General features: G+C 38.9%; 2 protein-coding genes across 2 annotated transcripts; one reads left to right on the top strand and one right to left on the bottom strand.

Moving 5' to 3' along the window:
* Positions 1–761: 761 nt before the first annotated feature.
* Positions 762–12,977, bottom strand: mtfp1 (mitochondrial fission process 1). The gene is made up of 4 exons (XM_022215585.2): positions 12,814–12,977; positions 6,002–6,129; positions 5,038–5,270; positions 762–2,833 (listed from the first exon to the last, which is right to left on the bottom strand). The coding sequence occupies exons 1-4, from the start codon at positions 12,881–12,883 to the stop codon at positions 2,767–2,769; spliced, it is 498 nt and encodes a 165-aa protein (XP_022071277.1). The 5' UTR covers positions 12,884–12,977; the 3' UTR covers positions 762–2,766.
* A 2,264-nt stretch (positions 12,978–15,241) lies between these two features.
* Positions 15,242–24,887, top strand: lman2la (lectin, mannose-binding 2-like a). Its single transcript, XM_022215596.2, has 9 exons — positions 15,242–15,470; positions 15,790–15,908; positions 19,468–19,585; positions 19,665–19,747; positions 19,898–19,930; positions 20,560–20,721; positions 21,169–21,283; positions 23,567–23,689; positions 23,807–24,887. Exons 1-9 carry the CDS (start codon positions 15,269–15,271, stop codon positions 23,947–23,949), a joined length of 1,098 nt encoding a protein of 365 aa, XP_022071288.1. The 5' UTR covers positions 15,242–15,268; the 3' UTR covers positions 23,950–24,887.
* Positions 24,888–26,610: the final 1,723 nt, after the last annotated feature.

Raw genomic sequence — 26,610 nt, 5'->3', positions numbered from 1 at the left:
CAGTTGGTTAAGTAGAAAGAGCTCCCACAAAGAAGAGGTTGTATTGCCATTTGATATCAGTGCAGTGTTTTAATATCATGGCCTTGCTACAGACAGTGTTTGGATCGCATTAGATTTTCTTTTCTTCTTGAAATAGAGCTGTTCATCATTATTTCCCAACACTGCAAGGTGGCACTGCTGCAGGAGGGTTTAACCTTCGTGTCAACCTGTGGGTCAAAATTGACCCGTTTTAGAAAAAAACACATATTTTCAGTGAAACTTCTGATGTCCACATTTTTAACATTTTTGGGAAATCTTTGAACATTTTTTGGTGGAAAAAAATGTTAAAAATGTTTCTTAAAAGCATTCACAGAAAAAAATCAACCAAAATCCAGCAAATTTCACTGGATTTTGGTTGATATTTTGTGAATGTTCTTGAAGAAAATATTACAAGTTTTACTGACATACACATAATTATTTTAGATATTTTTAGGATTTTTTTTGAAGATGTTTACTCATTTTTTGAAAATATTTACAAGAATTTTCTGACCAAATCTGGGGGATTTTTTTAAAAATATAACTTAAGGAATTTTTGGAATTTTCTTCCTGAAGTTTTTGCAAATTTTCAGAAATTTGGGGAATTTTTTGGGGATTTTTTTCAGACAAGGAAACAATATTGTTTGGTGCCGGTAAATGAGGACAACAGGAGGTTTAAATAAGAGCAAAGATTTGACAAGCAGTTGTACAACCTTAATATTCATTCACGAAACTGACCAAAAATCTAGACATTATATCATTTATTTCACCAGTTTCAGAAGTTACAGGACATCAGGATTAGGTGACCACTCTAACGAATGGAGCTTTAACTTTCAACAGTTATTTTCACATTTGAAAAAATAATCTCCAGCTCGTGAACTAACACAGTTTGAGGTGTGACCCTTTTTTTGTTGTCAGGAAAGACTGAAAATCCTCCAAACACACGGTCATACATGTCAAAAAAAGTTTAAAAATCATGACTTTTGTTTTTGCAGCATGCAACAGAACAGTAGAAATACAAAAAAGTTCAAATCTGAAATGTTAAAACCGAATATAGACATTTTCACAAAGGAGGCACCGATGCACTTTGTTTCCCAAGGCAGGAAGTCATAGCAGGAAAAGTACCGCTGTAATAGATTACATTGTTTGTGGCTATATTACATTTAAATGTAGTAACTGGTACACACACTGTTGATACATTCCTGCTATGACAAATCAAACTATCAGTGTAAAAACTGTCCATTTATGTACATGAGGTAAAAGTAAAGTATGTGCTTAAGTGAATGTGTTTGTTAATGGCAACCCCCCTAAAATAAACATTTTTTCAGCGATCTTTCTCCTGATCGTGCAATTAAACACTATTGACTAGGTTGCATCATTTGTAAGAATCAGCAATCTGTAGCGCTCCAGCTTTTCTGTGACAAACACATTAAACAAAGGTTATTGCTACGACGGTACACTGGTGTAAACTGACACAAAAACCGACAACCGTTGCCAAAATGTGCCTCGCTGTCTTAGTTACAGCTCAAAATGTAAAGCTACATTTTTAGTTTTTCCCTTTAGATTTCTAAAAATGTTCACGACATGTAACCACATACTTTATTTTTTAACAATCCCCAACATTTTCTAAGCTCTTTTATGCACACAGTTGTTTTTTCCCCCTTGCATAGTTCAGCATGAGATACAGTATATATTCTTTTTTTGGCTCCTTTAACAAAAGCAATTATCTACATATAGTATAGCGGATTTCTTTAATACCTAAATCATTTTCTGCATAGGAACTAGACTGGCCTTCACAAACAGTTGAGAAGGATAACACTAAATTTAATTGCATTATTGACAAAAAGCTGTTTAACTTCTGCACCAGTTATATGCTGGCCTCATAATAATCTGAAGTCAAGTGGAGTCGAGACATCTTTACTCTCTGTCCTTGCTTTAAATTTGTTAGACATACATCTGTGGATCTAAAACTGGCATTTCTCACATTTTTAAACTACAATCAGTTACACTATTTCTATACATGCTGTATGTAGAAGTAACTATTGTGAAGAACTCTCAATGAAAACCTCAGTGGCTTCCATTATTGACAATAAAGCAGAATAAAACAAGAGAAAGGTGCTTCTTTTCTATCAAACAGCAACAGAAGTCTTCAAAAAGAAACAAAAACAAAGTCATATTTTAAGTTGGCAACAAATAATAGGACATCATGGCTTTTTTAGGCCTGCCTCTAAATATGGCTAACAAATGCAGCAAGTGTGGATTTGTGTGTAACCGCATTTCTACCTGAACATAAAGCGATATCCTGCAAGCCAGAGTAATAGCTCTCAGCTGTAGCCCACGAGGGCAACCTTGGAGGTTTTTCTCTGTATAAAAGATCAGAGGAATATATCAGGACACCGTACGCCTGCCAAAGAAGCAGGAATTCACCCTGTCGAATGGAGTATTCATACAACTTTTACACTGCTACATTCCCATTTACACATTTCGGTGTCGCTACCCAGATCGCCCTGAGATGTAAAAATTCAGTTTCCCCCAAGGGGTATTTCACACAGCAGGATTTCGCTTTAATAACTTAACCTGGTATAGAAATGTTAGAATTCTGCAATGCAACTATTTTACTGTAGGTATCTTTGCCTAAAATCTTGCTCCGTGAACGCCTTCTTTGCACGTCTTCTGGATAATCGGCACAGCAGCACATAGGCTGGACCGATATCTATCCAGGAGAGGAAGTTTGTGCAGCATGATCCCTTTCTATTCGTGCTTCTCTCCCTCATTGTAGACTTTACGAAGGCTCGAGTCTAGCAGGAAATCCACTGACCTACAGGGCAGAAACAGAGGAAACATTTTTGTTAGACACACAGCGCAGTATTTCAGGATAGGTTTCATAAAGGAGAAGTGGTCTTGAAACACTTCTGCTTTTGAAGGCCGGCATTTTTGTTGCCGAGTGGGAAAAGCTCTGGCATTGAAGGCAAGAGCAGCTAAAAACTACCACGACTGCTAGTGATAATAGAACACTTGTTGTCTTTGATTATGGCAGTAAAATGTGACAGTACAGACGTTTTATTTATTTTCCTGCATAATTGATTGCAATACCAGATGTCAAATAAAAACATGAAAGTAGTGGCACTATTAAATATTTTGGCACCATGTAATTTTAACAAACATCTTGTGATGTAAAATTTAGACCCCATTACAAAAACACTAAATGCTGGAATGTCCCTGGTTGAAGTAGCTGTTGGTTTAGATTTGTCAAAGAAAATCTGTTTGTACGGCGCTCTAAACGCTCTCAGACTAACACAAAAACACAAAGCTCCAAACTATTTTGGCATCATTCAGACAAACACTGTTGAATTTAGAAGTTTGTGTTGTTTATTTGATTGGACTTTGAATGATGCATCTAGTGCTGTTCTACTGGATAAACTACCTTTTCCTCCCTGATTAAAGCTAAAAATACATGATTGAATGTCTGTTCTTTTTGATTTCCGTACCTTTTTTTTGACACTTTTCAAAGAATCTGACAGTTGTTAGCATTATTATCACTGTCAACACTAACGAACAGCACATTTGTTGGAGACTATTTTGAGCGGATATATTATACTCAATACTTGTTGGGTTAATTTGATAGTTAGTTTTGGCCTTACTTCTAGAGAGAAACATCAGGCAGACATCAGCAGAATTATCCTGTCACACTAAAAACATGACAAACCTCATGACGACATGTTAGCATGATCATTTTTGACTATTTTTTTTGATCATTCCAAATGAGTTTCAAGTCACTTTGGTCAATTTTTAATCATTTGGACCATTTTTGAGTCACTTTGAATGAGTTTCATGTCATGTTGGTCAATTTTCGGTCATTTTGGACGAGTTTCAATCATCTTCTGCCATTTTTGAGTCATTCCAAATGAGTTTCAATTCATTTTGGACCATTTTTGAGTCACTTTGATTAGTTTGAAGTCATTTTGGTCAATTTTAAGTCAGTTTTAACGAGTTTCAAGTCATTTTTGACAATTTTCGAGTCATTCCAAATGAGTTTCAAGTCATTTTGGACCATTTTTGAGTCACTTTGATTAGTTTGAAGTCATTTTGGTCAATTTTAAGTCAGTTTTAACGAGTTTCAAGTCATTTTTGACAATTTTCGAGTCATTCCAAATGAGTTTCAAGTCATTTTGGACCATTTTTGAGTCACTTTGATTAGTTTGAAGTCATTTTGGTCAATTTTAAGTCAGTTTTAACGAGTTTCAAGTCATTTTTGACAATTTTCGAGTCATTCCAAATGAGTTTCAAGTCATTTTGGTATTTTAAATAATTTTGGACCATTTTTGAGTCACTTTGTATGAGTTTCAAGTCATGTTGGTCAGTTTTAAGTCAGATTAAATGAATTTCAATTATCGTCTGCAACTTTTGAGTCCTTCCTAATGAGTTTCAAGTCCTTTTGGTCAATTTTAAGTCCGTTTTAATGATTTTCAAGTCATGTTAGTCAATTTCAACTTAGTTTGAATGAGTTTCAAGTCATTTTTGAGCATTTTGAATAATTCTTGAATTAATTTGTACAAGTCTGAAGTCATCATGGACAATTTTTGCGTCATTTTGGACAATTTATGAGTCATTTTTCAGTGTCATCTTCCATTTGATTCAGCTCCTTGTCTATTGACTCCATTTCCAATAAACAGAGGCAAGGTTTTAAAGCATTTTAGACCAGCGTTGAGTCACTTTGGGTAACTTTTTAGTCTTTGGAAATGAGCTTCAATTTCTTTTGAGTCATTTTTGGGTACTTTTTTGAGGACTCTTGGACAAGTTTTAGGTTATTTCGGAGTGTTATGTCGATTCTTCCAGTTTTCTCCTCAGTCAGCAGCAGAACGGTGAGTTCAGTCTTTCTGCCAGCATCGTTCTAGTTTTGTCTTTGTGTAGTATAGAGCTGCTACACATTTGTTGATGGTCAGAAGCTTAGAATTAAATCTTGCATAACAGCATGTTACATAACCCATGTACAGATGCAAACAAAACACAGGTAGTACCAACCGGTCTATCGGAGTAATGATGAAGGGGATCGTGGAGAGGCCTATAGCTGTGGTGGTCCACTTGCGGGCGGCCAGCGGCCACTTAGTGGTTCTGCCCAGCAGGTACAGTGAAGCAGCACACACACGGTTGATGGTGAAGCCTGGGATGATCACAGAGGCGAGGGCCTGCCACACAAACGTGTCCACTACAGCCACCGCAACCCGTGTTGTCCTCCCTGGGTTGTCCCCATGGGCCTTGAGGAACAGATGGAGGGACAGAAAATGAGGGTAGAAACAGCTATCACAATCTGCTTTTAGAAAACAGAGTGCAGTCATAATTCGGGGCCTGAATTTTGTCGTTTTTGTTTCTCAGGATTTCAAGCTCCTCTTACACAGAGGTGCTTAAAGCTTGTAAAACTTGCAAATTGCGTCTGTAAAATCCAACCCAAGTAAATCTAGAGGTGAATGAAGATGCATTTCTACCCCTTCATACATAATAAGGACTGGGGGGCCAATACCCTCCTGAGAACTGAGGAAATAAAGTATCTTTCAGTGTAATTTTTGAGGGATTTCCTGCCTTTTTGGAGCTAAAACAACAGCTCACAATTTAGAATTTTATGAAAATATTTTTATTTATAAACATAAAAATAAACAGCGACACTTCTAAATCAAAATAAGCTGACAAGAAAAAAAAAAGAACGCCAATCCATTTTCTAATGAAGCTTTCAGAAAGTGAATTAAACTGAACGTCTCCATTTTGTCTCAGCATGAAAACAAAGTTTCCCTCATCCCACCCAATCACATATCACTGGAAAGGCCAGGACGTCCTCTATGGAGCTCATCAGGATGTAGTACGGTAGCTCAAATGAGTCAAAAGACATGGCTCAAAAACAAACGCCCACTACAGAGAACATAAATGAATGGGCCGGGTCTCAGGAGGATATGATTATCAATGAAGATAACCCAAACAAACCGTAACATCCTACCACAGCTGCTTTCTTCCCTTTGTCCACAGCGTCAGCCGTAACATACGCAGTGGCCACAGCATAGCTTCCCCATACGAGACTCACTGGAACCAGAGCACGGAAGGCCTCCCCGACTTCATTGGCATAGCCTGTGGAAACACATACACATTTACACGCAAGCCTTTAAACTCCTTAGTCTCCTCTAAACGCACAGTAGTCTTAGTTAGCCACACTGCTATCAAATATTGAGGCACAAGACTATAAAAGTAGGCATTAGTGGTATACATTTATTCAAATATTAAGCCATGTTTAGTGTCTTTCTCAGTAGTGGAGCCGTGCATTAAATATTCAAAAGCTCAATTACTGAGTGGCAAATTACAGTATGGCAAAACATTTTCAACGTCAAACCGTTCCGTCACTACGATTAGCATTAAATCCCACAGCTTCCACATCCTGAAACGTGAAGGCAGCTAATCACTCTCGGCTTTATCTCTCGCACTGTCTTGGTGAAAATGGGAAGCGGCATTTGGAAAATTATGCAATATCCATTCCATGAGGGCGGAATGACTTAAATGTCCTTGATCCCTTATTAAAGAGTCACCAGCGCCATATGCCACAGTATACATGTACATCACTGGTAAATTTAACTCCAGTCACACGGGGAGCGTTATCTCTGGTTCAATGACAACAGAACCATCGGAGCGTGGTGGAGTCAAATTCTGCTGCGACTCCATCACGGGGGCTGCGGGCGTAACTGTGGCGACTGCATTTAGAGGAAGAAACGAGCAGTCGAGCCTTTTGAACACAGCCTGGTGACAGTCTACGAGCTCTGCAGTGATGGCCATTTGCTACATAAATAGGGTAATCATTGGCAATACTTGTTAAAGCTAATGCTTCGATTGATAACATATCACGCATGCCTTTGATCCAGATTATGGATTTCATGACTAGTATTTACTCAGTGGATAATACAAAGATGAAACGTGTTGATTTTATCTGTCAAGCAGCTACAATAAAACCTGCAGGATGACGCACCTCTGTGGGGTTTTTTTGGCCTTGACTGTGTGTGTCATGAATATAAACAAAGCAAAATAAAGCACAGTCATCTCAAAAATTACATCCTGTAGTGAGACCCACTCCCTAAATAAAAACACGTATGCTATCTTAAATGCACGTCCACGACAAAGTTAACATGCATTTCACGTGAGAATCAGTCACATCGGCTCCTTAACAACATGCTTTGTGTTTTTATTAAGCTTCCCTACGCTGATTAATTACGGAGCAAAAAACATCCTTGCGCTATTTGTACGGCGTTAAGGGCTCTTATTTCTACAGAACTGAAGAGGGCCTGACTGGAAGGGGATTATTCATACAAAACATGGAAGCAAATAGTATGCTTATGAGTAACAATTGCTCAATAATTTTTCCCCTCTATCTGTACGTGCCTAAATGCAGTCAGTACAAGAAGCAGGAATGAATCATACTTCCTCCTCTACAGTCTCTCAAATGGAGGCACTTTCCTGCTTCACAGTTCTTCAGAGAATTATATAAATGAGTCCTAAAAACTATAGAATACAATCAATAAAATAAAAAATATCAATGTAAACATGATGTGATCTAAAGCTAAGTCACAAGTCTTGATGCAATGGAGAGAAAAACGGTCAAATCTGAATAGTAGAGAAATAAAATGCCAATTTAAATAAAAATATATTCTGTAAAACATTCAACACTAACAGTGAAATTAACAGCCGGGTCAACTACTACTGGATCGGGAGCTTTGGAAGGTCAGCAGAGGGTCAGCAAGGTGATAAGAGCTCTACTTGTGTAATGATGTATGATAACAAGGGAAGTATAGATAAGACTATCTTCCGGCGATGCATTTAGCTAATGAGAAAGTATGTCGTGCCGCGGTGTAATAGACGGCAATTTGCCCTTTTTGCTCTGTGCCCAGCAAGGCATGAAAAGAGCGAGTGTGTGTTTAAAAGGTGTTGAAGCTGGGAGAAGCAGAAACGGCAGAGATAAGGAATCCACACGCTGAGAAAGACAGAGCGGGGTTCGGATGATAAAAGAGAGGTTCAGAGACGACCAATAACAATGAACGATGGCCAGACAAGACGAGAACCACATCCAATCTTGGATCTCCTGCCGCACATTTCTGCTGTATTATTTATCAACAGCGGATTTCAGAAGTGACCTGCTATCACCTCAGAGGACATCAGAAAAGCTCGTCTTCAGTCTGCTGCCAAAATACTTTCAATCGAAAAGGAGTTGGACTCAATCCATCATGTTAGTAAAGTGCTGCATGATCTTGTATAATATATGCTGGTTCTATTCCAAAATGAAAAAAATGAGGAATTTTAAATCAGGAAATAATTATTCCTAATTCTAGAACAATTAGGGAGATTTTTTTTTTTTTTATAAGCGTACACTTCCATAGAAATTCAAACAAGTGTTCTAAAAAAGCAGAACAAAGCTGTTTGGAGCCCGTCTTCTATGGTGTGACACTAGCAAAAGCAACCAAAATAGGTTTTCATTTTGGATGGCATTCAGATTTTGGCTTCGCTTTGTACTCTTTGTCATACAGAATTTTGCGCCGCTGATGTAAATTGTAAAACAAATGAGTCATGTTGCCTCATGTAGTTCCAACAGTTTCAAGGCGGCGCAGACAGAGAGTACCTGTTTTTGGTCAGCATCATGCCGTGTTTCTTTTCACAACCAAATCTTTCTTTTTAGTGTTTCTTTCCTGCTTTTGTTCATCTGCTGTGCACATGTGGAGACGGCATGTCAAAAAACTGGGTGTATCCAAGGATGCTTAACTTGGACTAAATTCTCTCAGTCAGGGAAAATAAGAGCCGTGAGTTTTTCTTTTTGTGTCATGCAGGGAACAATGTGCTTGAATTCATTCTTATTGTTTCACATCATGCTTCCTACAATAAGAGAGTGGCAACCTTGAAATGATATATTTTACAGCTCAAACATGAGTAGTGTCGGTCATTTATTTAGTAAAAGTCTCGGGTTTCTGACTACCAGAATTACCAGGAAGTAATTCTAAATTATTTTAACGCATGTGAGAAACAGAAAATGATTACAGTCACTAATATTCAGTCTACTTATGTGTTTGTTTTACATCATGAAGAGAGTAAAATCGAACCGAGCAACTAACCATTGTCACAGGGTGCATTAACTTACATAAAATTCTTCATCCTGCCGAACATGCACCACAAACCTACCGCTTCAACTGTCTGATTTTGCCTTAACGTTCAACCTCATGCAGTCTCTGTTCAGCAAATCTTGTGTCCTGAACACTGCAGACTTACACTATGGTTTCTGATGAGGCTACATCATGCAGTGAAGTTTAAAAAAAACCTTTAAATCAAAGCTTTCTTGGACAGTTTCCACACAGACCATCCTCGTATATTATCATTCTTAACCTTCTCGTTGTTTACTATCATAATATTTAGCTATTTTATCATCCCAAGGCATGTTAAGCAGATGCAAACACACAGAATGAATACTCTAAATGGTTAAACACTTGATCAGTATCACAGTTTTTCCATATTAGTTTTAACGAGGCATGAGGTGTGTGTAGCCATTTCCAGAAAACACAACATTCAAACGTGTTATCGTGAAACGACAGGTGTTGGAAACTATAATCAAGTGTGTGTCCAAGCAGGCCATTTTCACCGTGTGTTTACATGTGTTTAATAGATACTGTTAGCGTTGAACTTGTAAATACATTTATCATAATCAAGCCCTAGGGCATTAACTGTACATAGTGTTTTTATATAATAATTTTCACTAAATACCCACACACACACGTATCTTGCTCTCCTAGTCAGTATACCGGGCTTTGCAAAAGTTCTGTTACACTCGGTTTCATGATCTTTAGAAATGTTTACATGTCGGACTGAAAAATTCCATTAAATAAACTGAAAGTTCTACCTTATAGGCAGGTGTCCTTAATACAATTTTTTTTCTCCGGTGAAGTTGTATCAAGATGGAAGTCAGAAGAGTTGAGATATCTGCTCTCCTTTGTGCTGAACATCAGCCGGATGACCGTCCACAGAGTTGCGGAGAGGCTAAAGAATGGTGAAGATCTTTCAGGTCTTCACCATTCTTGAAAGATCACTGAAAGATCTTCACCATTCTTGAGCCTCTCCGCGACTCTGTGGACGGTCATCCGGCTGATGTTCAGCTGCTTGGCTCTGTCAGACTTGTTGTGGCCAGCATGAAGGAGAGCAGATATCTCAACTCTTTTGACTTCCATCTTGATACAACTTCACCGGAGAAAAAAAATTGTATTAAGGACACCTGCCTATAAGGTAGAACTTTCAGTTTATTTAATGGAATTTTTCACTCCGACATGTAAACGTCTCTAAAGATCATGAAACCGTGTAACAGAACTTTCGCAAAGCCCGGTATTTCCACTCTTTCAGCTTAGCACACCCACTTGTGTAACTCGAGCTATTTCTTATCTTATGCCATGTCTTCACTTCTGCTTGTGTATAAAATAAACCTTGTATGGGAGTAGCCCTTTGTATATTCCTTCGAATTTCTTTTAAATCACTTTTTAAAACCCAATTTTACAGATTTGCTTTTATGTGACGTTTACCTTTAGCTTTAGTATTCTGTATTGTGTCCTGTTTATTTCAGATGTTCTCTCATATTATTTTGCTTTTAGCTGCCTTGTTCCTTGGTGTGACGTCATCTCTCTAATTTTTTTTTAATTCTCTGACTTTTTGATTTCTAATTTCTAACTTTAAACCTCAATCTTGTTCTTTAATTTTCAAAGTGCCTAGTTCCTTTGTTTGTCATGACTGCTAATTTACCTAATTATTAATTTGATTTATTATAATTTTTTAGTATTTATGCTACTTGACTGCTCCGACTTGTCTCCTATATCTTGTTTGATTGTCTGTGTTGCAAGCTTTAACTGTCAAAGCACTTAGTGAACACTGTTCATAAGGGAGCTATATCAATAAAGTTATTATTATCATAAACATAAAAAGAAACTTTAATGAGGGTGTTCTGTGAGCCCTCTTGTGCTACATCTGTCAACATTAAAATCATTTAACATAACAGAAACAAGGGCTGCACAGTGGAGTAGTGGTTAGCACTTTTGCCTTGCAGCAAGAAGATCCCGGTTCGAATCCCGGGGTGGGCCTGGGATCTTTCTGCATGGAGTTTGCATGTTCTCCCTGTGCATGCGTGGGTTTTCTCCGGGTACTCCAGCTTCCTCCCACAGTCCAAAAATATGCTGAGGTTAATTGGTTACTCTAAATTGTCTGTAGGTGTGAATGTGAGTGTGATTGTGTGTCTGTATATGTAGCCCTGTGACAGACTGGTGACCTGTCCAGGGTGTCCCCTGCCTTCGCTCAAGTCAGCTGAGATAGACTCCAGCACCCCCTGTGACCCTAATGAGGATAAAGCGGTGTATAGAGGATGGATGGATAACAGAAACAAAGACTGAACTGGGTTTGAATGTAAAGAAAAAAGCCCAGAAAGCTGATCACACACAATGTGGTGATGCTGCTCATGACAGGACGTGCGAATGAGGGCCAAAGTAAACATATTTTGGGAAGACCTATGATGCATGTTGGGCATTTAAGAATCTTATTTAAGCAAATGCCTTCTATGACAACTTCAGGTCTGTTTGTCACAAGCTACTCTATGACAGCGATACACAACTTTACAAATTCCCAGTTCTTTGTGCAGTCTACACACCTAGATACAGTGACTACTAGTTTAAAAACATACCTTACAGACCATCCATCCATCCTCTATACACTGCTTTATCCTCACTAGGGTCGCGGGGGGTGCTGGAGCCTATCCCAGCTGACTCGGGCGAAGGCAGGGGACACCCTGGACAGGTCGCCAGTCCGTCACAGGGCTACATATACAGACAAACAATCACACTCACATTCACACCTACGGGCAATTTAGAGTAACCAATTAACCTCAGCATATTTTTGGACTGTGGGAGAAAGCCGGAGTATCCGGAGAAAACCCACGCATGCACAGGGAGAACATGCAAACTCCATGCAGAAAGATCCCAGGCCGGGATTTGAACCGGGGATCTTCTTGCTGCAAGGCAAAAGTGCTAACCACAATTCTACTGTGCAGCCCGGTCTTACAGACCAAAAAGCACAAATATTACAGCAGGTTGAACAGTGTGTTTACATATTTCTAAATGTAGATGTGGAGATAATCCTGCACAGACAGGATTAAAGACAGAAGCAAAAAGATTAGGATTTTAAAAGGTGGATAAAATGATTCACATTACATTACATGCAAGCTGAGCTACAGAGGAGCTGCAGCATGGATGCCCTTCAGACCTGCACGGCTCAGCTCACCAGGGGAGCCACCAAGGAGAAACTACTCATTCACTGATACTAAGTTTTATCTACAAACCAGTCCCGGTGCTTCAGTTTTCAGTCAGCTCCTGCCTTAGGGCGTTTCTTTGTGGTTGTTGTGAGTCACTGCCTCAACTTGTCAAACAAGTACATTTAATGAGTCAGGACTCGGTTACACGGACAACTCCGACGCCTTTATACCGGATATCAGTACACTAATGTTGTATAACGTTAAGGGAACAAAGCATGAACATGACACCGTTGTCCCTTTTTGGCTGCCCTTTACGTCCTGTGCTGACAAAATGTCCTTCAAGTTGGCTATAAATAGACGTTTAAAAGAGCAGTTAGCCGGCTGTGCTAACTCCCAGCTAACAGCTAGCATACAGCTCCGGTGTAACGACGGTTTTGGTCTACCTGTGTGTTCTGTTCTTTAGGAAAACAGAGTACTGGCACGGTAAATATGTTTCAAAAAACACATACCTAAGAAGCGAACCCACGTGTCGCGATAAATGTCGACTGTTTTGCCGTTTTTTTCTTCGGTGGGATCCATGGTTCTCTTCCTTCCTCTACTCCATCCCCCGATGCTGTGGACTCGGAGAGCGTGTCGGGAAGCCGACGGGCAGCCAAGACCGTGAAGGGGGCGTGGACGTAACTACAGCATCCAACTGGCTGCAGAAGCACCGATACCTGCAGTCAGACACCAGGCGGTGCAGCACCGCCTGCACTGTACTACAGCTACAATGAACTGCATACATAGAAGAAGAGTCATTCCCATAGACATATGGTCATTCCAACTCAAATAATTAATTTTTTTAGAGCAGTTTCCATCTCTGATTTGCCAGACCTTTTTGTAGCACAAAATGTAAATGTTTATAAAGATGTAAGTAACAATTTTAGCTTGATATATTCAATTTTTTTTTAAAAAAATTGCCCATTTTGAACATGGTTTTTCGCATATTAAAATTTCAGGTTTCGTTTAAATGGCACTATTGAAGCCTGCAAATATTAATCCACCCTGAGCTTTGGTGACACCTTGTGGTAGAAAAGGAGAAGAATCTGGTCATGGTCAAGTTTTGTCTGTACACCACAGAGTATACACATATGATATGTAAAAAATGTGGTACTTGCTTAACAACCAAGTGTACACTGCATTTAAAATGACAGTAGTTGCTTAACAACCAAGTGTACACTGCATTTAAAATGACAGTAGTTGCTTAACAACCAAGTGTACACTGCATTTAAAATGACAGAATGATTTATACTGTATAACACATTTATAGTTACAGTCCTTGTGCTAGTCATTTTTAGTAGAAATGGTGATGTTATGAATTAGCCTAACAAGATCAAATATGAAGTTTAATACCCTAGGGTGTTATTTATGACATGAATATACTCCAGTAATTTAAATACTAAGTATTAAAACCCTTAATAAATGTTTTGTAAAAATGTAACTCCTCCTGACTCAAACAAATATGAAGGCTAAGACCCCAAAGTAATATTATCATGAAGGCCTTACTAATTTAAAATTAAAGTGTTGATGCCACAAAAATAAACGTGAAAACACAACAAATCCAAGGATTCCCTGGATTTTCTATGAGGGAATTTTGTTTTTATTTTTTATGTTTATTATTTTATGTAATATTCTAGAGACATAAGGGAAAATGGAAAATAATTTTAAAAAAAAAACATTTCCAACATGAGGGAGAGTCAGGTGATTGCAGTGGCAAGCTGATACAGGTTGGGAAGGCAGATTGTCTGTCATACTGTCTGAAACTATTTCTTAGATGACAAATGGTGAAGTCATGAACATTCAGTATCCTGGCTGCAGCCCTAAATTACCTTCCAGTATCCATCACGCCAGCAACCCGCTCTCATCAGTCACCTGTCATCTGTGGCATCGCATCATTTGAATAAAGCTGCATTTTAAGGTGACATTTTTTTAAAGTCAAATGAGTATCTGAGTACTAGTCACACAGTCTGATTATTGCTTTCTAAAGCCACACCTAACTAGTGAGTGGATAAACTCTAAAGTTCAGAATTTATCATGAGTTGAACAGCTCTAAACCTTTTGTGCAAAGATGGCTGAGTTTAGCCCTTTTCTTACCACACCCAACCATTCACTTTTTAGAAAATAAAAAAACATTTGCATGCTGTGTCTATTTTTTGGTTCAGTGAATGTTGTATATTACTGCACTTTATTGATTAAGGAAATTATATGATGTTGCAGCACCAGTTTTAGTTTCAGACAGGTAAGATGTATCAAGGTGAAAGCATTACAGGCCAGCAGATACATTTTGTCTACATACCAGTTCATTTATTTTTTGAACAATTTGTACATGTATTTGTACCTATTGCAATTGCAATGAGTCACAGATATAGTGGGAATGGTATTTTTCATTTATTAGCTATGAAAAATCTAGAAAAGAATGGTATGATTATTTAGTCTGTAGCAAACAAGCTTGCTGCTTTATGTCTTGAGTGTATACTTAAAAAGGCAGAGCATCTCTGTTGCACCATAATTCACAATTATATTAATATTTTGACATAAATTGTTTAATTGGAAAATTTCAGCCCCTGCACGTTGAAAAGAAAAGAAAGAAACTTACTGTAAAAAACATAACATGTAGGAGAACGCATAATAATAATAATAATAATAATAATAATAATAATAATAATAATAATAATAATAATAATAATAATAATAATAATAATAATGTTTTAAAACTTATGTAGAGAAACTGCATGGAATATCATGACCATTAAGAATGATTTAATTCTAATCTTTTTTGGCTCATTTAAAACAACCGCACAGTCCATCCAATAAACAGCGCTTATTCTAATTGACAATCAAACTGACCAATAACAATAAGCCAAGCAACACCCTGGACCAATTGGATGGAAGGTGACGCTGCAGTGGGTGGAGTTTTGACCCACCATGGCCGCCACCAGCAGGAGCAATCATTGCAGCCACTCCAAACCGCAGTTCAGCTTCCTTTTTGCAGGGAAGAAAATGCCTTTAAAATTATTCTGGGCTTTCGCTCTTGTTATTTTTACCATCAGCCGGTGTTTTGCAGACGATGACCACGAAATGGAGGAGTTCCTGAAGCGGGAGTTTTCTCTTTCCAAGCCTTACCAAGGTATCTGTTACTGTAACGCTGGTTCAGAGGGGCAGGCGAGGGACAGATGTTTCCAGAAGAACGCATCCGGCGATTAGATCATATTAATAATTCTCCAGCTGCTTTTCTAATGAAATGACTCGGTTTGTCAGTAAATGTTTCCTTTCTTGTGCCATACCGTTATCCTAACACATACATTGATAAAACAGTATATTACAGTCTTTGTGTCTGATTTTTCTAACTCTCAGCTCGTTTGTGCGGTGACAAAGCAGAGCTGCTCATCGTTGTGCTGTGTCAGCCGTTGTCATGGTGACGGTAACCTCACCTTTTGTGTACTCAGGTGTGGGATCTTCAGGCTCCTCCCACTGGGAGCTGATGGGGGATGCCATGGTAACCACCGAGCAGGTGCGCCTCACACCTGACATGCAGAGCAGGCAGGGGGCGGTATGGAGCCGCATAGTGAGTACACACTGACCTGCACACATGAGCTACAGAGACATATCCCACTGGTCTGTAGATCTGAGCCTGATATTTACAATTTGTCGAGCTATTTCAGAGGAAAATATGAACATAAAGTGTGAGACAATTTGCTCTATAATGAATCATAATGTAGGGTATTAGCCTTAATATTTATTATAGTCAGGTAGAGTTGTATTTTATTGTAATATTTAATCCCTCATATATAAATTACTTAGGTAAATTCACACCTTAAATAACAATGTATCCTCAACATTTAAGCTATTTTTCTCTTCTTGATATGGCACACCTGTGAGGTGGGATGGATTATCTCAACAAAGGAGAAGTGCTCACTGTCACAGATTTAGACAGATTTGTGAACAATATTTGAGAGAAATGGTGATATTGTGTATGTGGAAAAAGTTTGAGATCTTTGAGTTCATCTCATAAAAAATGGGAGCAAAAACAAAAGTGTTGCTTTTATATTTTTGTTGAGTGTATGTTGCTGTATAAATAGCAGTGACCTGACTTGACTTTCTTTCTATGCTTAACCAACATTTCACAGTAATGACTCGCTGAATGCAGACTAGCTAAACCAGTATTTTTTAATCTCTCTGCTTCGGAATTAAGCGCATTCATAGTGACTTACACAGCTATAATCATGTGTAATGAAAATAATGGCATGTCTTGTGACTAAAACATTTCAGGGAGGACCGGAGTTGGCAGTTTCAGCTACCAGTTTCAATGAGATATATCTTATAGGTTATTAGTGCGTCTTTGTGAATTTCCCCGATATCTTAATTTTTTTTTATCATTGACTTCATTTATTAGTCATTTGAGTGAACAATCCTTTAAATAGTCCGGAAGAAGGAATGCAGGTGTTGGAGAACAGAAAACGTTCGCATGTAAAGCCACTGTTAAAACACAATTTCCCAAATAAATAAAATAAATATAGAATACTGAAATAACGAGGCGATTAGATTTGACAGAGAGAGAAAGGCTCTTCCAGGCTGTGAATTTTGTCTAATGTCATATAATTTAATGATTTAAAGGCTCTTGGGGGTACTTTTTTCACCTTGCAGGCTCCACTTGCACAGGAAAATGACGTAGAACAGAGAAGAAACACTAAAAGGGAAGATTTGGTTACAAAAGATGAAATGTAAGGTCTGCTAAAGGGCTGCATAATTAAGTGAATTGTTGATTACAATCACCAGTTTTGATTCCCATAATTAAATCATCAATTATTGACAATAAAAAAACTCATATTATTACACAGGAACTAAGTGGAGACTAGAGGCTTCTCTGTGCACAGCCACATAGCTAGTTTCAACTCTAGCCTGCATGTGAAGCTTTTAGGGAATGTCAGTAAATTGTAGTGTCTGTCGATAAGCAGATGTTTGGCAAGTGAGGTGTTTCGGTACACTTTCCTAGATAGTTTGCCTCTGAGGTCGTAGTTCAGACGAAGAATTCTAAGGCTGATTTGTATATTTGCAAGAATGTAGCCAAATGTGTAAACTCAAGCGCTGTTTTTTTTTAAAGTGAAAGTGCAACAAAAATCTAAAACCAATGAGTACTTGAAAAAAGTAATCGTGTAAGAAAGCATCAACGGTAAAAGCAGGTTTTCAGCTTTTTAAAAATAATTTGAATGTCCTTCTCCTTGACAAAATCCACCCAAATCATTCTAGAATGAATCCTTCTTTCCAAGTAGTTATTCAAGTCATCTGCTGAAAATCTCTGTATTTTTCATATGTCAGTATACAGTATATCACAGAAACACTGAGGGTTTTTTTAACATATTGACCATGCCTTACTGTATTTCCGTATTTCTTGTGTCACTTCTTCCATTCCTCAGTTGTCGAAGCTCCTGCAACATGTACATTTCTTATCTTTCGGTATCATACTGCTGTCAATCTAACGCAATGTAATACAAAAGGAAACATTCAATTCCACCGTGAGGCACTTGACATTTGACATGTTAACCAAATACAATAACAAGTTAGGAACAAATATCACTTCGAGCAATTTGTTTGTTGTTGTCAGCCCAGTTGTGTGGAGGTAAGAAAGGGCTTTGCAGGCCAAAAGAGTGAATAACTTCCTGGTGTGTGTCTCCCAGGATGACCTGCTGAGCGCTGAGTTAGGATTGGTGGTTTCAGGTCAGGTGAGGAACTTGAAAAATGACCAAGATATTAACTGACTCACTGACGACAATTTCAGCTCTGTGTGGGATTTCCTAGGGCTGTATTTCAAACACTTGTAGAAACAAGTTAAAATACCAATGTTTTTGATGTACAGTTGTTATTCACAGTAAGAGCCAAACAGTTACAAAATGCCGATGAAGAGGGATGGGTGTTGGGAAATCTCAGACGGTTGTAATCATTGAGCAACACTCAATAAACTGTGCACTTGTGCAGTTTCAGATTTATTAGATTGACCTACTGCCAGTCAAAAGTTTGGACACACGTCTCATTTAGTAGTTTTTTTTGTTTGTTTTCATGAATCTTTACATTGTAGATTCTCACTGAAGGCATCAAAACTATGAATGAACGCATATGGAATTATGTAGTAAACAAAAAAGTGTGAATGCTAAGAGTGTGTAAAGCAGTAATCAAAGCAAAGTGTGGCTATTTTGAAGAATCTAAAATATAAAACATGTTTTGACTTATTTCATACTTTTGTTTGTCACATAATTCCACATGTGTTCGTTCGTAGTTTTGATGCCTTCAGTGAGAATCTACAATGTACAAAGTCACGAAAAACAGAAAGAACATTAAATGACAAGGTGTGTTCAAACCTTTGGACTGGTAGTGTAGATAAACAGAATGTAGGTTAACACAACACAACAACCCTGCAATAAATGTTACTCTCGGGAGCGTTTAGTTTTTACTTGACACTGTTGCTGTTTGCAATAATTCGTCTGCTTTCACTGACATACAGGAAATAAATTATACAGGTCAAGGTTAAGAACAAGAGCTGTATGGGAGAATAATAATAAAACTACCATTTAGTGTTAGTAATTATAACACTCCTAAGTAGACATTTACTGTCATCTTTGGAGATATGGTTTAGTCATGCTTATGTTCAATCACTATATGATAGAGACTGGTAACTTTATATTGGGTTTAGATGCAGTTCAGGTCAGTGAGAGAAAACTTGCTGGATTTGATCACTCACCTCCCCAAACAAATCACTCATACCTCATGATCGTGGTTGAGTTAAAACCACACGCAACATGCCTAGACTGGCCTGGATATTACAATGATGTCTTTTTCTATTTTGATTTGAGCTTTCTCTTGCTTTGACCTCAACCTTGAGCCTAACTCAGCAAGTCGTCTCAGCCACACCAGATATAAGCCCGAATGGCAGATCTAGTGGAAGTGATTCAGGGGACAGTGTTCGAAGGGAAACCGGGTTGTGACTATTTGAGGTTTGGTGGTCACATTATCAGGTATTATTGGTGTCATGTCATACTAAAGACCCAAACAAATCCAGTATTCGTGAATGTCTCGTCATTCTCTCAGTGTTTATAGCCTCAGTAGCTTCATATTTTGTTTGTGTTTTCCAGCCGTGTCATCTTAAGGACTGGGAGATGCAGGTGCACTTTAAGATCCATGGTCAAGGAAAGAAGAACCTGAATGGTGACGGGATGGCCATTTGGTACACTAAGGAGCGTATGCAGAAAGGTAAACACTATAGGACATAATGTAAACCTAATTATAGCTCTTAATCTATGAGAAAGTAATTGTTGTATGTAATTTGCAGGTCCTGTATTTGGAAATATGGACAACTTCACCGGCTTGGGTGTTTTTGTGGACACGTATCCCAACGAGGAGAAGCACATAGAGGTATGCTGCGGTAGCTCTGCTTAGATCTCAGCTATTGTGTGCAAACGCAGCGGGGTTAACAGATGAGTGGCACCCATGGACACAGTGTTTTTTGCAGATTTGTGTAAAGGGGATGTATTTGTGTTCTTTTGTGCAACCACTTGGAGACAGGCGCAGAAGAAGAGATACACTCCTCGCACACAGGTAAACATGCTTTGGAACGTTTGACCCCAACCCTTTGACTAACCTCTTAATCCAGCCTCCACTGGGCCTTAATCATGGTTCACTGACTGGAAACATTCATCGGTTTTTGTCCCTGCATGGTTGCTGTGTTGTACTCAGAGTGAGATCAGTTTCAAAATGGTGATAAAATTCTGCGAAAACAAGAGATAATACACACAAGTGAAACATTGAATATTGCATTTGAAGCTTCAAAATAATGAGGAGCATCATCTTGATGCAACCTAGAGTATAATTGCTCTTTCTGTCAGTGTTGTTTTTTTCTCCTATAGCTTAGTTCTAGTTTGAATTATTTCCACAAATTGATCTACGATTACTAAAACCATCCTTTTATGCTATTAAGCTTATTTCTGCTACAAAACTCACTATTTGTTTTTTAATAAATATATATGTGTCTCTTTTTGACATCCTGAGGGACAATATTTGTTGTTTTTAATGAAAAAAAGCCATGTACAGTTTGGATTAGAAGTCTTGTCAGTTTGCATGGTGCTGCAAAATGTGCAAATGTCTCGCCTTAAAACAGCATGCGGTAAGAGACTGATTTAAATCAAGCTTTGTTCCGTATTTCTCTCCTTTCTTTCTGCAACCACAAGAGGATCTTCCCCTTCGTTTTGGCCATGGTGGGAAATGGCAGCGTCAGCTATGACCACGAGCGGGACGGTCGGCCCACTGAGCTGGGCGGCTGCAACGCCATGGTGCGAAACCTCAAACACGACACCTTTCTCTTCATCCGATACATCCGCCGCAGGCTCACGGTGAGGAACACACCGTTTGTTCTCGAGTTTCGGTTATCTGCAGTAAAAGCAGTGTCTGACTTTCCCAGAGATTGCTCATGTTCTCTACTCTCTAACCTGTTATTATTAGCAATTAATTTTATATGACTGGAGCACAGTAAAAAAATAAAAATAAAAACCTAATGTTGGTAAAATCTTGGGCACTCATGGAAAAGCAGCTGTCATGCAAAGTATTCTGAGTCATATGATAACTGCAAACCTTAGATAGAAATTAATATAAATTCATGTCTTGAAGCTGTAGGCTGCATCATGTTGATAAGCTGCAGTCACAAAACACACATATTTCATGCATAACTTAAGGGTTCAGTGGTTTCTCCATGATGCTCAGTAAGTTATAGGACACTTAAGGTGCCGAGATAAATATGCTGTGTGATTCTCTAAAAGTAACCGATTGCCTCTGTTGATTAGGTGATGATAGATATCGACGGGCAGCATGAGTGGAGGGACTGCCTGGATATTCCCGGGGTGCGGCTGCCACAAGGTTATTATTTTGGAGCTACTGCAATCACTGGAGATCTCTCAGGTAAACAGCTCCCGGGTGACTGTTGCACTTTAAACACTAATAACTACTTTTGGCCTCGTCTCTGGGATCTCACCACAGATTGATGTCCTTTTGCGTAATGCTAGTGCTTGATTTAATACGCGTCTGTATTTGTTCAAGTCATCAATTTATAACTGGAGTACAAAGTAGGACATTTCTTTCTAGCCGTTGTGTACACGTAGCTTAAATAAACTGATTATTTTTGGGGGATTCTGTACTTAAAAGCCAAGCCAGTTTTGGTAGATGCTTTGCTGGTGTCACAGAAATTCAGAGATTTGTTTTTAAACAGGATATGCATGTCGGAGAATAAGTATGTAGCACTGAACTGCACTCAGTTTTTCATCATTTTTGTGTGCAGGATGTTTTTTGGGCAGAAATCATGTCTTGATGCACTGGAACTATCCTTTCCATGACCTCTTGTTACTACTCTGGTCTGATGTGTAGAAGGCCACGCATCATACAGATGTCTTTTAACGTTTATTTGCTCTTCGGTCAGCCGACACTGTGAAAACTATAAAAATAAAAACGTACAAGCATGTCAAATTTACACAAAGTTTCACAAAAATGTCTCGAATTAGACGGATTCCAAAAGTTTTTCAAGCCAGCTTTCTGTCTTTAGACGGGTCCCGTATGCTAGCTTGCGCCAACACTGCATTAAACCATCCATGACAACAAATATGAAACAAAATAAAACTCACAGTTACCGTGTGAGCCTCTCAGACTGTGCAGAATTGTTCTTAGGTCTTTTATAGGTCTTTTAGGCCTTGTCTTTTCCTCTCTGGCAATGTTAGTGTTTTCCCTCTGCAGCCGTATTGCATCTGACCCACAATCCCACACGTGTGACCCTGAACTAAACTAACTGCAGTCATGTGACTTGTTTCATATTACGTCAAATGAACATTCTAAAACAGCGTTAGATTTTAAGCCAAACATCAGTTTTTAAAGGTGTACATTTACCTTTCTTAACATCTTATTTATTGCATTTTTAATTAGTTTTAATTAACCTTATGAACTCAAACATTTATGAAATGACGACAAAAAACAACAACCAACTTGAAACCGGAAATTATACCCCTCTCTCTAACACTGTAATCTGATTTCAAACTACAGAATAATACCTTCTACACACTGCAGTTTGTAACCTACAATTCTACAATTTCAAGCGAATCATGAGTGGATAAGTGATATTTTATAGTCATGCAGATCTAGCTGGGTGGTTAACCCTCTGAACCCTAAGACCTGCCAGTAGGTTTGAAAGGCATGTTAACTTTTTAAAGTCACCAAATTTTAGCCAAATGCTGTAAAAACATAGCCTAGCTGCGCTAGACAACTCACGACAACGAATTTAATTCTCTGCCAGGGTGGGTCTAGTTACCCTCCATAAGGCTCGAGGCTGGATTCTCCTAAAACTGGCCGGACCAATCACCATGAAGTGTAGAGTCAGAAGGCGGGCGTAACGAAGTGACGACAGAGGCGCTACGATTCTGACAGAAACAATCGGCGCACAATAAACAGTTATCTTTCGACTCGGCTTTGGCCACAGCCCTTAAAGATTTGAAGCTAAAATTCAACTTGAAAGATAAACAAAGGACGGCACTGAAGTGTTTCATTGAGAAGAAAAACGTATTTGGACTTATGCCGACGGGATATGGCAAATCCTTAATATACCAGTTGGCTCCGCTGGTTGGGAAGCTAATAGCCACAATCCACCGGCGCTCTAGGAACTACATCAGCCTATTCGTTATGCTGATTGGTTGTATACCTACCCAATTGCTGCAGAGTGATTTGATAGACAACCTTTTAGCCCGCCTCCCTCCCTGTTGAGCGTGCCTAGACCCTTGCGTCTTCAGAACATGGGTCTAGTGCGGCTAGGCTAGTAAAAACATCAACTTTTCCAACAGTCTGTGAATTAATCGTGAGTGGCATGTCGGTCCATCTGGACTACCTGTTGGATAAGATGGTAAAGATATGTGTGAAAGTGCAGAATAGGAATGTGTGCAGGTGATTTTAGAGAGGAGAGCTACACTCCCAGAATCATGGACAGGAAGAGTTACACTCCTGTGATGCATAAGGAGATTTTGTGCTTCTCTGCTGTGACAGAACAGAAGTCTAACTATTCAAAAAAGGAAGACCTTACATGTAGCTAAACAACGTGATACAAATGTAGAAATATTGTCATCCCTCTTGTTCGGTGCTGTATTTTTCCATAATTTTATTTATTTATTTATTTGCATATAATCATATCTTCTTGCCCTCTGTTCATAGATAACCATGATGTCATTTCACTGAAACTCTACCAACTGACGGTGTTGCGGAGTAAAAAGGAAGAAGAGGAGGAGGAAGAGGAAATAACTATACCCAGTGTAGACAACATGGAGCTGCTCAGATGTAAGACACACATGCCCGTATCTTATTGTATATTTATGTGACTCCAGCTGTCAGATCGTTGTTTTTCATCACATTTTCTGCCCCTTGTTTCCCTCTGACTGCGATCCTCTCATTCAGTGGGTCAGACTGAAGAGGGGATGAGTGGAATAGCCATTTTCTTCACCGCGCTCTTCTCCATGCTGGGCTGCGTGTTCCTCATCGTCATCGGCCTGGTGGTCTACAGCCACTGGAACGAGAGCCGACGCAAACGCTTCTACTGAGGAGAGTGAGAAAAGGAGGCGGCGACTGTGAAGATAACTGCGGTCCGAGGACCCAACTGCACTGAGACGGAAGTGAGACGCTGCCGGTGGATCTGCCGCTTCGACATTAAACTGACAGGAGGCGGATTAGATGAATCCTCTGTTACTAAAAGCCATCCTCCAACTTTGCCATCGGTGGACGTGAACCATTCGGAGGACTTTGTTTGTACCCTTTGTGCGCAACTCCTGCCTGGCACACACCATCTGGGCCTTACCATCTCCACCTGTGTACCTGTTGCACAGCAGTATCTTCCACAACTTCTTATGAGCAGCTCCAGTTTATTTTTGTTGCCTTTTGCTGCATTTGACAGATATAAGACTTTACATTGTTTTCACATGTTCAGTGCACTGATATTGATTTTATGGCTTTGAAAAGTTTTAATATACAACTATCTGATGTGTTTCTGCTTGTGATTCATTGACCGCCTGCAGTACAAAGCGCTTACCAAATCACTCATCTTTGAAATCTGCTCAATCATGTGGACTCTGTGGATACGATATGATGTACTGTAAGTTCTTATTCTGTAGTTGCTGTAGTGTGCATGACATTCGCTAGAGTACTTTCTTTAATTGAATTGAAGGCTACTGCTGTTCTTTGTTTACATCATAAGTGACCATTTAATGCGGTGATGTAAACTGACCTCTTCCTCACTGATGCATGTGCTGATGGCAAAACTGTGGGTGTTTCAGGGAAATATTTAATTGTAATTATTCTAGAATTTTATTTATATTCGATCACTGTTCCTTCCTCTGAGTGTTTGTGCACATTTGATAAAACGATTACAAATTTCCTGGTCGGTTCAGAGCAGTTTCCTCTGAATATATTTCTAACAGGTACATTTGTGAATCTTTACAATAAAGCGAGACCTGAGAGAGATTAAAAGAATTTATAATCCGTATTAGAGCTGTGTATTTTCTCTTTCACTGCCATATTTGACCTTTTGTTTTGCGTTTCTTTTGCTACATGTTAAAACATCACCTCTGTTTTCCTGTTGAATGCTTCATATATGCTTTTGCAGTGACCCAAACAGACATACTGGTTTGGCCTGAGGCTGACTCTTGCAAATTTAGGCGTTGGCCAGTTGTGGTTGACTCGGCCTCATCTTCTCCTATATGGTCTACAAATGATTTCAAGCCTTCAGTCAACATCATATGTCTTTTATGTGGTGTGGTTTGCTTTTATTGTGCAATTCCTGAGGACTTCCTCATTTGCAGCAGCCACTTTGACAGCCGCCCTACTATATTTACATTCTCTCACGTTGTTGTTTTATATGGAAATTGTTTGCCTTATGTATCCATCCAGTGACCCACAAATTCTAATTTATAAATTTAACATTTTTTATCTTGTCTTTTTGTCCACAGCTATTTCCTTTGACCATTTATAGAAAATCATACCTACAGTACACCTACAGTACACTGAAGTGTAGACCTGTAGTGTAAATGAGGTTTACATGCATTGTGCTAACATGCAGATATACAACTGCGCAGCGTTTTTCCTGCATAGGGAAATTTTCGCTGCCCCCCAAAGACGTTTTAGCGAGTGGCAAAGTAAATCATCAGAGCCAAAATGATAACAATTGAGAATTTTAAAAAGATTAATCTACATAAGTCATTTTTGTATATCAGATGGTCAGAAATGACAGCAAAAGGCATAGATTTGTGTCAAAAAACACACTTTTTTGTACTTGTCAAACCTCACTAAACCAGGAAAACCTCTGCTGTATGTGTAATCACAGTTTTACATAATAATGACTGAAATCCTAATGTTTTCAGCTTGACCACAACAAAGTTTTAAGTAACAAGCATTTTTTCAAAGCATGCTGCAGCAGTCTTGTGATTCCACGGTGTGTGTACAACAGCACGCTGTTATCCAGATTTTTCAATGATGCAACAGCCATCAATAATTCAGGCTAACAGCCTCAGGGTCCTCTCACCCTGTTGTGCGATGATCCTCCAGATCAATGTCTGAGCCTTGTTACATGTCCAGCTGGAGCATCGCTTTCACTCAAGTGCTTAAAGCTCACTTCAGAGTACTAAGAACTAATGAAGACTGTAAATGACCTCTTGATTCTTTTAGATAGACTTCACAGCCCGACTGGCCCCTTTAGTGCCGTTATTCACTGGTTCAAATTTTATCTCACCAATTGATATTTTTTGTGAGCATGGATTGTTTATCTAAATGCAGTGAAATCGATTAAGGTGGTCCTCAAGGTACAATTTTAGGCCCTGTACTTTTTAGCCTTTACAATTTGTTACTTGGAAACTCTATAAAAAATCATGTTTACCACTGTGGTTACATCACTGTATCCTCCGATGACTGGGGGCTAATCAGGGCCCTTTTAAGTTGTATTTAAGCATGAAGTTACAGACAACGGCTTAGTCATAAACAGAGGGAAGTCTTGGCCATCACTGCAGCACTGGCATTAAACACATGCGAACAAATGAAGAAACTGGGAGTCATCTTTGACTCAGGTCTCATTTTTGAGTCTCACATTAGAAACAGAAAGCAAGAATGCCTTTAATCATTTGAAGAACACCACCAAAGTGCAACCGTTTCTTCCTCAAAACAGTACAAAGACACCTAGAGTAAAAGAATATGTAAGAGTATCTTCCAAAGTCAGC

The sequence above is a fragment of the Acanthochromis polyacanthus genome, chromosome 18 (genome assembly GCF_021347895.1).
Source record: "Acanthochromis polyacanthus isolate Apoly-LR-REF ecotype Palm Island chromosome 18, KAUST_Apoly_ChrSc, whole genome shotgun sequence".
Lineage (NCBI taxonomy): Eukaryota > Metazoa > Chordata > Actinopteri > Pomacentridae > Acanthochromis > Acanthochromis polyacanthus.
The sequence above is the reverse complement of the archived record's forward strand: the minus strand, read 5'-3'. Positions and strand labels throughout refer to the sequence as shown.